At 33.5% G+C, this 17,167-nt stretch overlaps 1 protein-coding gene and 1 pseudogene across 2 annotated transcripts in view; one reads left to right on the top strand and one right to left on the bottom strand.

Moving 5' to 3' along the window:
- Positions 1 to 17,167, top strand: part of STK31 (serine/threonine kinase 31) — a gene marked incomplete at both ends in the record, with an annotated part of 83,265 nt that overhangs the window by 34,168 nt on the left and 31,930 nt on the right. Inside the window, 5 exons of the mRNA XM_081283282.1 lie at positions 3,919 to 4,041; positions 11,990 to 12,169; positions 12,688 to 12,804; positions 14,283 to 14,402; positions 15,756 to 15,887. Coding sequence (XP_081139408.1) covers positions 3,919 to 4,041; positions 11,990 to 12,169; positions 12,688 to 12,804; positions 14,283 to 14,402; positions 15,756 to 15,887 — 672 coding nt within the window. The remainder of the gene's footprint in view (positions 1 to 3,918; positions 4,042 to 11,989; positions 12,170 to 12,687; positions 12,805 to 14,282; positions 14,403 to 15,755; positions 15,888 to 17,167) is intronic.
- LOC308643872 (mitochondrial import inner membrane translocase subunit Tim9-like) lies at positions 7,789 to 8,059 on the bottom strand (annotated as a pseudogene). Its single transcript has one exon. The product of its transcript is annotated as a mitochondrial import inner membrane translocase subunit Tim9-like (transcript).

Genomic DNA, 17,167 nt, shown 5'->3' with positions numbered 1-17,167 from the left:
TTGGTTTACCCCTGAATGTAATCTGTCTCCTTTCTCTTGTAGCTTTTAATATTTTCTCTTTGTTCTGTATATTGGATATCTTCATAACAATGTGTCTTGGCGTTGGTCCACTGTGATTTTGTGTGCTCGGTGCCCTGTATGCATCTTCCATTTGTATATCTGTTTCCTTTTTTATTTCTGGAAAGTTTTCTGTAATTATTTCATTCAGCAGGTTACTCATTCCCTTGGTTTGAATCTCTGTACCTTCTTCTATCCCGATGACTCGTAAGTTTGGTTTTTTTATGTTATCCCCAACTCTTGGATGTTTTTCTCGTGATTTTTTACCAGCCTTTCTGAGTTGGCTAGACTCTTTTCAAGATGATATATTTTGTCTTCATTATCTGACGTTCTGGCTTCTACTTGCTCCACTCTGTTCGTGATACTCTCAATTGAGTTTTTAATTTGGTTTATCGTTTCCTTCATTTCTAGAATTATTGTTTGATTATTTTTTATAATCTCTATCTCCTGATAAAGATGCTTAACTTCTTCTTTTATCTGTTTATGTAATTCATTCTCAATGTGTTCTTTCGCTGCTTGAATTTGCTGTCTTGTATCCTCTTTAAGGTTCCATTCCATCTGTCTAAGGTGTTCCTTGAGTTTTTTATATGACCATTTTTCTGATGACTCTAGGTCCTCCTGAATATTTAGGCTGTCCTGCATTGTTTGTACTCCTTTTCTTCCTTGCTTTTTGAAGCTGCTCATGTTACTTCTTGTTCTGTTTGACTGATGAGTTACTGTTTATTCCTATAAATTTATTAGATGCTTGGGAGGAAAGGTATTAGAAGGGAAGGGAAGAAGTCACTAAAGAGAATGAGAGTAAGCAGGTAGAATTACAGGAAGGAGGAATAAGATAATTGAAAAGAAATGAAAAGACAGAAGAAGAAAAAAATAGGAAATATAAAAAAGAAAAAAAAATAAAAAAAATAATAGAAAAAAATTAAAATTAAAATTAGAAGAAAAAAATTAAAAAAAAATTGTAAAAAAAATTTAAAAAAACAAGAAAAATGAAAATGAAAGAAAAACCCAAATCAAAAAAAAAAAGAGAAAAGAAAGAAAAACTAATAAATTCAGTCTTAGAGTTTGATTACCTTCTCTTCCAGTAGGTGGCGCTGTGCCCACCAGGCCAAGTTTCTCCTGTCAATATGTGGGAACCAATTACTGTGCAGCAGCTCCTCCCAGACTGGGCGAGTCTCCAATCCTGAGTGCCTAGGGCCTCCTCTTGTGTCTAGTCACTTCCCACTTTTCCTCTAGCCAGGCCCCTCTCACGGGTGCCGCTCACCACAATACTGGCTACACGCTAGGTCTGCTGCTCCCGGGAGCCCTGTTTTCATGAACGACTGGGCACACTCTTCCAGTTTGTCATTCCCTCAGACCCTAAGTTTGTAGAGCTTGGGGCTGAGAATCCTCAGCGAATTTTACTTGCCCTCCAGTAGCCACTCCCCCGGTAGCTGATGCAAGAGACCTCAGCTGTCAGCACTGGTGGGAGCGGTAGTTCCGTGCCGCTGGTCCCGCGCCACCTCTGATTCCCTGGGTCTGGCTATTGTGCTCACGGGAGAGCTGGGAGGGGCCCTTCCGGGAGAGCTGGGAGGGGCCCTTAAGGTTTCCTCGATGTGTGGAGAGGGAAGGCTAGGGGATCACACACCTGTAGCCGCAGGTTTCAATGAAGTTATCTCTTCCGCAGCAGTCTGATGATGTCAGTTCTCTGCCATGGTAGTATCTCTTGCAAATGGCGACAGTTCATTTCCCTTTGTCGGGCGACCAATGCAACGGGTGGGTCCTTACTGTCTCTCCCAAGCCCCGTTTCAAACCTGTGGCCACTACCTATGAAGGCTCGGTAGGCATTTACCTCCGTAGGATGAGAAGGGCTGACCAGTTGTTTCAGCCGGATGGATTAGTGCTGAGTCACAGCTGTTTGTCTGCGGGAAGCAGGCGAACTGGAGCTTGAATTCAGCCGATCCGGGCTCAGAGTGTGTTCTGAGAGGCCCAGACTGTTTGCCCCAGATTCACGTCAGCTCAGCATTGCCTAGTAATCCTGAGCAAACAGATTTAGGTTGTTTATGACTCCCTATGCCTGCACAGCTGAAGAGGTCAGAGACTTGATCTCTCTGCGCCTGCCGCCATGTTGGAATCCAGCAATATCAAACCTCCATATCTTAATTTTTAAAAATATTGTATTCATGCATTATAAATTATATATAATGGTGGGATTTGTTGTTACATATTTGTACATGCATACAATATAACAATATAATTTGGCCATCATTATTCCCCAGTATTTTCCCTTTCACACTAACTTTTCTTTTTTTAAATATTTATTTTTTAGTTGTAGGTGGCCACAATATCTGTATTTTATTTTTATGTGGTGCTGAGGATTGAACCGTGCCTCATGCATGCTAGATGAGCACCTCATATTGATTTTTAAAATGGTCATTTTTGTTACTATTACATAAATGAGGAAACAGTTTCACCAGAGTTAAGGAAATTGGTCAAGATTGTGTAGTTCTAAATGTTAATATGGAATTTTGAACCCGGGCTTGTGTGACTGAAAAGTTATTCTCTTTCCATTTAAACCACAAGGTCAGTTTTTAAATACATCTTAATGAATGTCATATAGTAAGATGAAAAAGACCTGCTTTTATGGTCTTATTTTGTTTTTGTGGTTTGGGCATGGTTAAATAATTCAGGACAGAGAGGAAAGAAGATTAATTTGACTTTTAGACACAATGTTCTAGTAGTGCAAATGTGTCTTTTTTTTTAAGCAATTAATTATTCTTACTATAATTAAGAATGATGTTTAAGAATTGTTTAATTAAGAATTGATGTTTCAGGACTTAAGGTTCATTTTGTAAACTGAAGAGTAGATTACTGAGTAAATATGTAATAAAAATTGCACTCAAAGTTAACCATCTTGTATTTAATTTGGTCTTAGAACTGTTACTTTTATTTATGTATGTACTGCCTAATTCCTTGTTTGCTATTTTATTTTTTGATGAAGTTTTACTTGAAGTTGTTTTCTTTTTGTTTATAAAATAGTCTGAGCTTATGTAAGAAAAAATATTCAGAAATTCAAGCTTTTAAGTATATGTTCCAGATATTATTGTAAATAATGGCTATATATAGCCATTATCTGTAATTTGGAGATATATATACATACATACATACATATATGTGTGTGTGTGTGTGTGTGTGTGTGTGTATTTATATTTAGGACATAATTTTTCTCTTTTTGGTATTAGATGGATGTACTAATAGTTTCAATATAAAATGGTAAGTACTACAATAGAGATAATGCATAGGGTTCTTGGTTATCTTTTTAAAAAATTTTTTTAGTTGTAGTTGGACACAATGCCTTTATTTTTATTTGTTTTTAGTTTTATGTGGTGCTGAGGATCTCAAACCCAGAGTCTCACAATTGCTAGGTGAGCGCTCTATAGCTGAGCCACAACCTCAGGCCCCTCTTGGTTATGTTTTATGTACATAATTTACAAACAACCTCTTGGGCAAATTGGAGGCTTTGTTCCGGTGAAGTTTAACTAAATCTTGAAAGATGACTAGATGAAAGAATTGAGGATGGGTTGGGAGTAAAAGAAAGGTAGTGTGTAATAAATAGGAATTTGTATAATTTTATTAACAACTTTCATTGCAGACATAATAAAAAATAAAGATTCTCAGGGCAAGATTGTTGAATTGAAATGTTTGTATTAAGGGAAGAGATGTTCTTTGTCTCTTTGGTGATAAGGAGAAAAGGATTTGTCTTAAATGCTACTATGCTTGGTGAAAGTAATGTTAAATTTTAGAAATCACTTTTTTTTTTCATGTAGGTAAATGCGTGAAAAACACCCGATATATTAATGGTAGTTTTTCTTTTCCTTCCTCCAGAATGAAGGGAATGTTTTGATTGCCAAAAGAAATGAAGTACAACAGAAGCTATATATGGCAGTAGAAGTTTTTATTCTGGAAGTGGATGAATTACCGCTTAATAAACGCTTAAAAACATTGAAGGTTGGAATTAAAAATATTTAATATATATATATTCAATTATAAATTTACTCAGTGAGAGAGGTGAAATTAGTATTTACCTTGAGATTTTAGAAAGTACTGACAGCTGTACAGCTTTTTTTTTTTTTTTTTTTGCTGAATTCCAGTTTAAGTCATTGTGTGTACCCCCCACACCCTCCTCCTGCCTCCCGGTACTAGAGATTGAACCCAGGCCTGCTTACAGCTGATGAGACGGCCCTTACAGGAATGAAAAATGCCCACAACAGAATGAAAATATTGTGGTATGAAAAAATTGTTGCTAGGATGTGCTTGATGATTGCCATTCTAACTGTGGTGAGATGAAATCTCAGCACAGTTTTGATTTTCATTTCCTTAATTAAAAAAAATTTTTTTAGTTGTTGAGGACCTTAATTTTTATTTATTTATTTATATGCAGTGCTGAGAATCCAACCCAGTGCCTCACACATGCTAGGCAAGCCTTCTACACTGAGCCATAACCTCAGCCCTGCATTTCCTTGATTGCCAAAGATGTTGAACATTTTTTTCTTATATTTTGAGCATTTGTATTTTTCCAGGGAAGTGTCTGTTTAGTTCATTTGCCAACTTATTGATTGGGTGGTTATTTTTATTTTTTGGTGTTCAGTTTTTTTGAGTTCTTTGTATATAATCCCCTGTTAAAGAGTAACTGGCAAAGATTTTCTCCCATTCTGTAGGCTCTATACTTTGCTTCCTTTGATGTGCGGAAACAATTCAATTTGATGCCATCCCATTTATTTATTCTTGGTACTATTTCCTGAGCTTTGAGGAAGTCATTGCCTATATGTTGGTGTGGTGACCCTGTATTTTCTTCTGGTAGTTGCAAGGTTTCTGTTGTAATTTTTTAGATTTTGATCCACTTTTGAGTTTACTTTTATGCAGGGTGAGAGAGAAGAAACCAGTTTCATTCTTCTGTATGTAGAGCTGGGGATGTGGCTCAGTGGTAGAGTGCTTGCATATAGCATGTTCAAGATTCTGAATTCAATCCCTAGTATTGCCAACAAAACAAAGCAGAAAACACACATCATTCTTCTATATATGGATATCTAGTTTTCCCAGCACTGTTTGTTACAAAGTTTACATTTCCTCTATCATGTTTTTGGCATCTTTGTCAAAAATCAGATGACTATATTTGTGTGGCTTTGTCTCTGTCATCTATTCATTGGTCTTGGTATGTGTTCTTATGCCAATATCAACCTATTTTTTGTATCATAGCTCTGTAGTATATATAATTTGAAGTTGCAATGCCTCCAGCATTGTTCTTTTTGCTCAGATTTCCTTTGACTATTCTGGGTCTTTTATTTTTCCTTATGAATTTTATATCTTTTTTTTCCCTAGTTTACCATAAAAGAATGTCATTGGTATTTTGATGGAGATTGCACTAAACCTGTAGATTGCTTTTGGTAATATGGCCATATTAATGATATTAATTCTGTCCATTCACAAACAAGGAAGGTCTTTCCATGTTCTAGTGTCTTCTATTTCTTTTTCAATGTTCTGTAATGTTCATTGTAGAGGTCTTCACCTCTTTGGCTAGATTTATTCTTAAATATTTTATTTTTTAAGGTAATCATGAATCAAATTATTCTCATGTTTTTTTAGGGGATTTGTTATTGGTGTATGGAAAAGCCATTGATTTTTGTATGTTGATCTTCTATTCCTGCTACTTTGCTGAATTTGTATATCAGCTCAAAAAGTCTTCTAGTGGAGTTTTTTTTTTTTAATTTTAGAATCATCATCTGTTAACAGCCATACATTGACTCCTTCCTTTCCTTTTTGTATCTTATTCTCCTGTGTAATTGCTGTGGCTAAAATTTCAAGTACTATATTGAATGGAAGTGATGAGTGTGGACGTTTTTGTCTGGTTTCTATTTTAGAGTAAATGCTTTCAATTTTTCCCCATTCAATATGATGGTGGCTTTCGTTTTGTCATATATAACCTGTATGATGTTGAGGTAAATTCCTTATGTCCCTAGTTTCTCTAGTAGTTTTAACATGAATGGACACTTTTGCTTTCTAATGGTTCAATGTATGCAATTTTTTTCATGCAAAAATTACTTAAAAGTAACCTTTAGGGTATGTGTATATGATGTATATGAAACACAAATGAATTTGGTGTTTTGACTTGGAAAACACATCCATAAGATACATCATTAAGTATTTGGAGATAGTCTAAAACCTGAAACACTTCAAGCATTTTGGAGAAGAGATGCTTAACCTGAATTAAGACTTTTTGCCTGCCTTGTCTCTTTATTTACCTACGTCACCAGAATATTCTTTAAACTTGGGTTCATTTTGCTAAGAAATACTTTGTTTATTTTTTCAAGTACTTAAGAAGCATATTTCTATAATGAAAGTCAAAAAAATTAAAGTTCATGATTTCTAACTTCCAGTGCATTTATTAATCCTTTTGTGGCATAAAATACATGGTTGGTTTTTCATAATTGTTCCTTATGAGTTAAAAAAGTATATTCTAGGTTTTCTTGGGGTGCAGTTCTAGATATACACAGTCATTTATTACTTAATAAAGGGGATACATTCTCAGAAATGCATTGTTAGGCAGTTCCATTGTTGTGCAAACATCACAGAGTATACTTACATAAACCTGGTAATGTAGCCTATTAATGAATACCTATAAGTGGTACCTGTAAGTGGTAGAGCTTATTTCTTTTAGGCTACAAATAAGTACATTTTTTCTGTACTGAATACTGTAGGTGTTTGTAAGGCGGTGCTAAGTATTTGTGAGTGTGAACATTGAAAAGGTATAGGAAAAATATGGTATAAAAGATTAAAATGGTACACCTTTATAAGGCATTTACCATGGACTTGCAGGATTGTAAGTTGCCCTGGGTGAGTTGCTAAGTGAGTGGTGAGTGAGTGTGAAGCCTTGGGACATTATTTTACATTACTGTAGACTTTATGAACACTATGCTTAGGTGACACTAATAAAAATAATTTTTTAGTTTAATAAGAAATTAACCTTAGCTTACTTTATTTTTCAACTGTTTGACTCATGTAGTAATAGTTTAAAATACAAATACATTGTACGGCTGTAAAAAATATTTTTCTCTGTACCCTCAATCTATAAACTTTTTCTGTTATTCAAATTTTTATTTATTTTTACTTTTTAAACTTTCTTCTCTTTTTTGTTTAAAACAGACACAAACACAGTAGCTTAGGCCTTTGCGGGGGCTTAATAATCAATATTTCTGTCTTCTGCCTCCACATGTTGTCTTACTGGAATGTCTTTCAGACACTCAGAACTGTTATTTCCTATGATGATAATGCTTTCTTCTGGAGTACCTCCTGAAGGTACCTTCCTGAGACTGTTTAAGAGTTAATTTTTTTAGTGATATTTCCATTTATTTCACTTTTAGAATAAAAATTTTTCTATCTCATACATGATTGGACACATATTTTGCTTTAAAATTAATAGTCACAATGGAAGAAACAGTGGTTTATTTTTCTAATCAAGTGTGACCAAGCTGCAGAATCTTAAGGCCTCAACAAATGTATCTTAGTATTTTCTCTGAACAATAAGATCTTTTATTTTAATTATTCTTGGTGAACAGTGATGATGTTTCTTCATTGGTTTTCACTGCCAAAGAGTCATGACAGGTGGTTTAACAGGGGATTCCGTCATATAAATCCTAATTTCCAGTGCAACAGCTGTTGGCAATCTTTCATTGAAAGTCCATCCATCAGGATTTCTCTCTATCGTGGTTGACCAAGGAGTCAAGCTTTGGCTGCCAGGGCTTCATTCTGCTGAATATGATATTCTTGAAATCTCATGGATATTCTTTGTGTCATTTTTAAATATTTCTGTAAGCAATGTTCTGAACAGGTGATCTCTTCAGGTTTTACTTGTTGTAAAGTCTTTTACACAGTCCAAAAAGCAGGTTTCTGTAAGTTTATTGTATGTTCCAAGGAATTCCCTAAACTGTTTTATCTGATCAGATTCTGGCATTTGTGCAGCCATATTCTCTTGGTATGTTTATTAATCACCAGTCAGGTCAGGAGTGCTTCAGTCGAAGATGAGTCCCTTGAATTTTATCCAATATCTTAATCTTGTAGGGAGATGTGCTGCCTTTAAAATAAAAATCAAGAGTTAACTTTTTTTTAATAAGTAGAAGTAGTATACTCTTAAAATAACAAAAAAGATTCCTTAGACTATTAAATACATTAACTAGTAACAATCTTTCATTATAATTTTCAAATATGTACTATACATAATTTTTATGTGTTATATACTTTTATACAACTGCCAGTGCAGTAGGTTTGTTTACACCAGTATCACCACTAACATGTCAGTAATGCATCATGATAACTATGGCATCACTAGGTGATATAAATTGTTCAGTTCAATTGCGGTCATATAGAACCACTGTTGTATATGTGATTTTACTGACTGAAATGTTAAATAATGCATAACTGTATATCATCTTAAGCTTTAATCCTTATCCTTACTTACTTTTTGGTATGTATGTACTTTGAACACCTGAAGGAACTAGAGGGATACACACACACACACGCACAAACACACTGGACATTAAAATATTCACAATTATATTTTAAACTTTTCTTTTTAACCACTATGTAATCTTATTTTTTCACTTATCACATTTTGGTATAAAATCTTGTTTCCTTTTAAAATTCCCATCCCACTTTTATTTTTGGTTAATAATTACTTTATATATTTTTTCTTTTTTTCTTTGTATCCAGTTTTTGAACTACCTCTTAGCTAATGCACTCATGATCAATTCTTAAAAGACTTCAACTTAGAAATTTATCTTTTGATTGGTAACTTAGTTGACTTACATATCTAATTACTGTTTGTTTAGAACTTATTTCCATGATCTTATTTTTGTATCTGTATCATGATTTCTTTTTTCCTTTTTGTCTCACTTCTATCCCTAATACTTAAGATCTCCCCTGTCTTTGATGTCCCCCTTTCTGTCTCATTCCCTAAAGCAACTAGCAAAACAACCAATATTGTTGATTAGGATTATAGTCACAAGTTATGAATACTGTGTTTGATAGTTCAATCAAATAAAATTTGAAGTTACTTTCTCATTATTTCTTAGGTGTTATTTGGTGTCTTTGGACTTTTTCAAGATATTAGGATATTTTCCTTGTGCTTTCAGAGACATTTTTGTGTAGTTGACTTTATGAGGTATTAAATGTTTAAAGATATCATGTTTCTGTCTCTCATAAATAATTATTTAACTGGCTATAAAATTATTAGATCCAACGGCCATTTTTCTCTATGGAACTTTGATAATGATAATCTATTATTATCTGAGTTTTGTAATTTATCAGTTCTTTGACTTTTTGTCCCTCTGAAAGCTTTAAAATTTTCTCTTGACTGTTACTAAATTACACTATAACATGTTTAAGTTTTGATATAATTCAGGTCAGTTCAGTTTTGAATTCTTATCTTTCTTTAATTCTAGGAAATCTTTGATATATATTTAAGAAATTACTGCAGCTGTTTTTTTTCCTTTACCCCACCTCGTGAATTTTTCTTTCATCCCAGATCTTCTATTACGTGGATATTTAAACTTCTTTTATCCTCTGCATATTGTAACTGTTAATGCAGTTTTTTCTTTTTATCCCTTTTAGGGGCTTTTTGGAGGTATCCTTGATTTAACTATCTGTCTCACCAGTAGGTTCTCTAATTGTATGTCTTCTGTCATTTTTCTAGTCCATTGTGTTTTTTATTTTAAATTGGTTCCATTCATACCCATTATCTTTCGTTGCTTATTATTTATAAGTACCAGGTTGTATTTCCAGTATTCTTTCTTTTGTTATTTGTTATGCTTATTTTGAGTTCTTATTATCTGGGAATCTGTTACTGATTTTTCTTCTTTTATAAGGTGGCTTATTGTTATACTTCTCTCCAAGAACTTGTGTATTTCACACATTTCATCTTCCCTTTTACCTGTCTTTAAGATTACATATTTCCTTGAGACTAGAACTGCCTTAGCTCTGTATGTTGTGTAGGTATGGGATAACATGGTAGAGAGGCAGAGTAAGAGTGACATCCTATACTATAATTTTTAAAGATTTCTGATGCCTTCAGGGAATAGAATGGGGTTGTTTTTTTGTGGTGTAGAACTTCTGGTGTTGCAGTTAGGGTGTAGCTATTGCCTATCTGCTTCTCTTCTAGATGGTCTTAATCAGCATTCCTCCCAGTTCCCTTTTTTTCCCAATTCATTTAATTTTATTTTTTTCTTTTTTAATTGCTTTTATTTTTTAAATACATGACAGTGGAATGCATCACAATTCTTATTATACATGTGAAAAATTGTGTTCTATATCTGTCCCTGTTCCTTTACCTCAGCCTCTGTTGGGGGCTACCACTTGGACATAAATGCTCCCATGTATTTAGGAGAAATGGGAAGGAAAAAGAATGCTCAGGGGCTGGCCAACCTAGCTCTCCTGGTTATCAGTTTTTGCCTCATCTGTGTCCTTATGTGCTATAACCCCATTGCCTCTTGCTGGTGCTGCTGTTTTTCTGCCCAAGGAAAGAGAGAGAGTAGGGTACATGAAGGAAGTTCTGTTTTCCCACACGTTATTTTTTGCTGTGGTATATAGATCTTCTTACACTTGAAAGAACTATTCATTTAGTGGTAAGCACCATCCATTGTCTTTTGAGGATTTCTCAAAGAGTTTTGTGATAAGTTTTTTTTGGAAACTATTAAGCTTTTCTCTTGTCTCTGTACCATTTATAGGGTTTGATTCCTTGAGAGCCAGCAGATTGTGTTGGCTATCTAGTTGAGACTACCTTGTCTCTTCCATTCGTTATTTTTTTCTTTACTTTTTATTTGTTTTTATTGGTACATTTTAATTATAAATAATTGATTCATTATGCCATATTTGTACATGCACATGACATAATTTGATAAATCACATCTCCCAGCATTTTACCTTTCCTTCCCCTTCCTTTTCTCCTTCCCTCATCTGCTTGCTCTGTCTCCCTCCTATTATTATTTTAATTAGTGCATTATAAATATATATGTATGTAAGTGGTATCACTGGGGTATGTTCATATATGTACATAGCATAATTTAGTGGATTTTGTTTCCCATTACTTCCCTAGGCCTTCCTGTCCTTATTCCCTCTTGATCCCCTTCTCGTTTGTTTCTTTTCTATTTTGGTGAAATCCCTTTTTTAAAAAAATTCCTTTCCCCCCAGTCTTTTAAAAATGCTTTCAAGTACATATATATGCTTAATGTTTTTACTTAATTGGAATTATTTGTATATTTTGGTGTATATATAATATATTTTTGTCCAGCAATATACTGGGAACACCATGTCAGGACAAACATTTGTTACTCTTATTTAAAGTCAGGAAATAGAGGCCAATTTCTAGTTTGTTAAAAACCTAAGAATATCCACTTGAATCAAATGTATGAAATATGATATGTCAAGAGCTTTGTAATGTTTTGAACAACCAATAAAAAACCCCTAAGAATATAAAACTTGCTGTTTGAATGAATTGACTTAATATGACTTTTACTTCAAAAATGGTCCAAAAATCACCTTTTAGATAGTTCTGTGTTTTCATCTGATAAGTCTTAAGTTTTATTTATAAACTTCTTAAGAATGGGGATTCAGATACTGTTTTTTCATCTCCTATGTTCAATACAGTGCTTGAATCCTAACTTGAAGTTAATAAGTTTTAATATATTTTTTTCTGGTTCTTGGGATTAAACTCAGGGATGCTTTACCATTGAGCTAAGTTTCTGGGCCTGTACATATATATTTTTTTGAGGCAAGGTCTTGCTAAGTTACAGAGGCTGGCCTTGACTTGTGATCCTGCTGTCCCCACCTCCTGAGTCAATAGAATTACAGGTGTGCACTTCTATGCCTGAAAATAATCTTTAATAAACAGAAATATTTCTCTTTGTAGGATTTATCAACCTCTTTAGAAGCAGTGTATGGACAGGTCAAAGAAGGAACAAATTCTGAAGAAATACTTAAAAAATTTTATGAGTGGAAGTGTGATAAAAGACAGGAATTCACCAACGTGAGGAGTGAAACTGAGGCTTCTCTGCAACATCTTGTAGCATGGTTCCAGAGCACTCTAAAGGTAAAGAAAGCTCTTATTCAGTGCCATTTGTGGCATAAAATGGGGGGGGGGAGGGAATCCATATACATTAATCATATCCTTTGTTTAAAAGCTAACATTGTCTACTCATCCCTGTCAGGTTTAAATTTGCTACCTGAGGATCAAGGTTCTTTATCAGCTTTTAGTCAGACTGCTCCTTTCATTATTGTCAAAAAAGCAAAGCAAAACAAAACAAAACCCAACAACAACAAAAAACAACAAACATCATTTAGGTTTGCTTTTGCTCTTACTTTTCCTCTGTATTGTCCTCTCACCTTTCTTAAACACTAATTTTCTTTAGGTATGCTATATGCATGTAACTTGTCTTTTCTGGTACATGTGTTTTATGAGGGTAAGTCTTTTCTTTTTTCCTCTGTAATCTTATTTCCCCTATATCACTCAGGGCATTACTAATGCTTTTTTTCAGGTATAAAGGTAAAATGAATCCTAACTGAATTAATTAATTGAGTTTATTTATTTTTTATTTTTTTGCAAATAAGGTTTTTGATCTGTCTTTGGAAGAATCACTGATTTCTGAAGAAACACTTGGTAATATTGATGAAATCCTAGAGAAGACTGAGTCATGTGTCTGTAAAGAGCTGGAAATATCTCTGATTGTGAGTATTGATATTCTTTATTATTGCTTTCTTTGAAGCAGTGTTTTCTTTTGTTAGTTAGAAAGTATTAACTATTAATTACTTTTTTTTACTTTTTTAAATTACTTTTAATTACTTTTTTTTAAAGAGAGAGGTGAGACAGAGAGAGAATTTTTAATATTTATTTTTTAGTTTTTGGTGGATACAACATCTTTGTATGTGGTGCTGAAGATCGAACCCGGGCCGCACGCATGCCAGGCGAGCACACTACCGCTTGAGCCACATCCCCAGCCCAGAAAGTATTAACTATTAAGATGGCTTTTTTGCTAACTAGGAAGTATTAAGACTGATATGATCTTTCCTCTTATAGTCCTGTTTGAAAGAGTAACACTTGAAGTTGTAATCTGTATATAGTGCAAAATCTTATTCTTCTGTAGGGTGGTATTTTCACTTTAATAGAACATTTCACACTTTGAAAGCTAATATTTAATTCAAGGAAATATCTCTTCATCTGAGTGGATCAGCTTTCTATATCATTTGATTCTTGTGTTTATTGTATATAGTGACTTCAACTAAAAACAACTAAAAATTTGGGAGAGCTTTGGAAGTAGACACACAGATTAATTAGTATTCCCTTTTTTATTGTGTATAATATGTATTCCTGTATCAAATTTTATTTATTTTTATGTGATGATGAGGATTGAACCCAGAGCCTCACACATGCTAGACAAGTGCTGTACCACTGAGCCACAAACCACAATCCATGATATTTCCTTTTTTTTAACCAAGAATTTTAGTAAATTACTAAAATAATTAATAATGAGAGTGACTTTTTTTCTCTTTTTCCTCGTTAGCTTGGCTAAGGGTTTATCAATTTTATTTGTTTTCAAGCAAACTATTTTGTTGATTTTTTAAAAAATTCTTTTTGTTTCAGTTTCATTGATTCAGGTTCTGATTTCAGTTATATCCCATCTTCTACTGCTTTTGATATTGATTCCAGAAGAGTATTTTGTAATCTTAACATTTCTCATTAGGATGCTCACTAGTTGTTCAAGTTGCTTTCCAAAGTCTTAGTGATTATGCTTTTCATTTTACTTATTTCTTTTTTACTCTATGAACAACTGAATTTTCCTTTTGTTAAATAGGTTTGGTTGGTGTTGTCAGGTATGATATAAGTGGATGTTAATAGATGATTTCTACAATGAGTGTTGAAGTTTTTTATATTGTTTGTTTCTTTATTTAGCAGGTTAGTATTCCTGATTTTCTTTAGCATTGTATTCCAGACAGCTTTGGGGATAATATATAGAGTAATAGGGGTAAAATTTTCCATTAAATGTCTTTAATATCAAGGTTCTATCTAGAAAAAATTGTTCTTGAGAAGTAGTTTGAAATAAATATAGTAATTTAAAGGTGTAATTTTGAACTTTATTTATTATTATTGAAGATTTTAGCTATTTTTGGCTATTCTCATATGTGATTCCACATGTGATTTTATTTAGGAGCAAGGTGATGCAGATAAGGAGATCATTTTAAATACTTACAGTCAAGTACTACAGAAAATCCGTTCAGAGGAAAGGCTCATTGCCACAGTACAATCCAAGTACAGGAACAGTGCTGAGGTTGGATTTTGTTTTGTCTTAATGTTCTTCCAAATTGATGCTTTGGATTTTTTTTAACATTTAATTTTTTCTCTAGTAGTTTAATTCTCATTGGGTCAGTAAATTATTATTGCTGGGAAAACTATAGCTGTAGTTATAAGGTATATAATTGAATTCACTATAAAGTGGGAATGATGATTTTTATTGATATAAATATATGCATATATATGGATTTATGCACATACATATGTATGTGTGTATTTTTTTAATAGCTGGGGATTGATCCTAGGGCTGCTGTACCACTGAGCTACATCTGTAGCCCTTTTTATTTTTATTTTGATATGTTCTTACTAAGTTTCCCAGGCTGGCCTCAAATTTGCTATCCTCCTGCCTAAGACTCTCAAGTAGCTGAGATTGCAGGTGTGTGCCTCTGTGTCTGACTAAATACATTTTTTTATTAAGTCTAATAGCTTTGATTTTCTTATGTACTTGAAAACATAATTATAATTCTTTTGTCCTTTGAGAAAGATTAATATTATTTCCTTTTTGAATGGAGAGAAAATATACACAGAATGCTTATTATTATGTTTCAGTAGTATATTATGAGCATTTTCCCATATGATTAAGATTCTTTTGTGCTGTCATTTTGAGTAGATAAATCATCATTCCTATATAGAAGTATAATGTTATCTAACCTTTCATCATATATGTTGGACATTAAGGTAACTTTTTCTCCTGCCTTAAAAAAACACACAAAACAAAACAACACACTTTTTTTTGTTTGTTTTTTGTTTTGGTATCAGGGATTGAATCCACAGATGCTTAAGCACTGAGCCACATCCTCAGCCCTTTTTATTTTTTATTTTGAGATAGGGTCTCACTAAGTTGCAGAGACTGACTTTGAACTTGCAATCCTCCTGGAACTCAACCTCCTGAGCCACTGGGATTACAGGTGTGCACTATCATGCCTGGCCCATAATTTTTATAATCTCTCAGATTCCTAAAATTTTAATTCCCACATTATAATGAATGAAAATTATTAAAACTTGGTACATATAGTCAAACCACTTTGGGAAAGATGATTTCAATTTACATCCTCACTAGATATCCCAGTTTGCATCCATATTAACAATGTGTGTCTTATTGTATGTCTTAGTTGAAGTATTGACTTTGTTACTTTTAGTGCTGAAACTGAGATTTCTTGAAGTGTGGATAATTAGGAAATTGGTAGAATTGTCTTGTTGAAAATTATAGAATTTTCAGAGTATTTCAGTTGTAGTCAGATCTTGGAGAAATAATAAATGGTCAGTAAGTAACTGTTCAGTTAATATTACTGTCTGTTGTATTTGAAAATATGGTAATTCTTTCTCTTAGTTTAAAAAACAGATTATTGAATGTTTAAATAAGAGCCCCAGTGTGGATCACTTGCTGTCCATTAAGAAGACACTGAAAGTCTTAAAAGCTCGACTAAGATGGAAGTTGGTTGAAAAGAATAATTTGGAAGAAGTAAGGAAAAACAGTTGCTTCTAACTGAACTCTGTTTGTACCTCATTTTACTAGAGCTTTATTCATAAAAGTTGTACATAAATATACTTTTTAAAATAAGAGAGCTATTACATTTATGTTTTGTTTTATATACTTTAGATTTTTTTCTGAGTGTATAAATAATTGAGACTATATTAACAGTGTAAACATTCTCCCATTTAAGTAAATGTTTTTATATTCTTTTTTTTTTTTTTTTTTGCCATGCAGGGTATTGAATCCCAGCATGTTGGACAAGTGCTCTATCACTCAACCATATCACATTTCTACCTCTTAAATGTTCTTTAAAAACATTTTACATGGCTTCCTTGGTGTTCAGTAACATGAACATTTTGCAGTAATTTTTAAGACTTTTTTGCTTTGAACTGTTAAGACTGTTTGTTGTAGTATAAAATCTACTTCATACAGGTGATAAATAGGGTACTTCCCCAAAGGTATATTTTTGAGATCATGGTATCTTTTGTTTACTCTTTTTTCTTTAAATGACTGGACATAATACTTCTTTCTTTTTCTTTGCTTGTTTTCTTTTTTGCTCCTGGGTACTGAACCCAGGGGTGCTTTACCACTGGGCTACATCATCAGACCCACCCCCATGCTTTCCCCCCTTTTCAAAAAAAATTTTAAAAAATTTTATTCTTATTTGTTATATATGACAGCAGAATGCATTATAATTCATATTACACATATAGAGCACAATTTTTCATATCTCCATGCAAGTTTTTTAAGTTGTTTTCATATGAAAACAGATGGAGGGATTAGGGTATTCAATCTCAACTAACCTCTTTAGGCTTGAAACATTGTGAGTAAACTGGCAATTCTCTGTATTCTCTTGAGGATTTAATATTTTCACAGAAGGAATCTATTATGAATTAATCAAACTTGATCATCTCTTTTCATCTTCTGAACACTTAGTTGGGAGTGGAGTGGTAATTATTCTAGATCTAATTTCACAGTTTAAGAGTTTTCCAGCTTTATCCTATTCTGGACTGTGGGGAAGGTAGGCCTTTTCAGTCTAATTTTTCAACATTTGGAGAAAAATATATAATTTTTAAAGCACATATATCTTTTTAAACAATATTTTTTAGTTGTAGATGGACACACTTGTAGGGCATGGCTGCCTGCTTCCTTCTCTTGAGGCCACACATGCAGCTGGGACGGGCTCCTGGTGATTAGCCAGGAGGCGGTGCTGTGGGCCATGACGGAGGAGGCGGACCACCTCCAGGAGAGGTCCAGGACTCTTCCAC

Source organism: Spermophilus citellus, assembly GCF_964194105.1.
Source record: "Spermophilus citellus genome assembly, chromosome: 3".
NCBI classification, from domain to species: Eukaryota; Metazoa; Chordata; class Mammalia; order Rodentia; family Sciuridae; genus Spermophilus; species Spermophilus citellus.
This window is presented reverse-complemented; position numbering and strand designations above follow the sequence as displayed.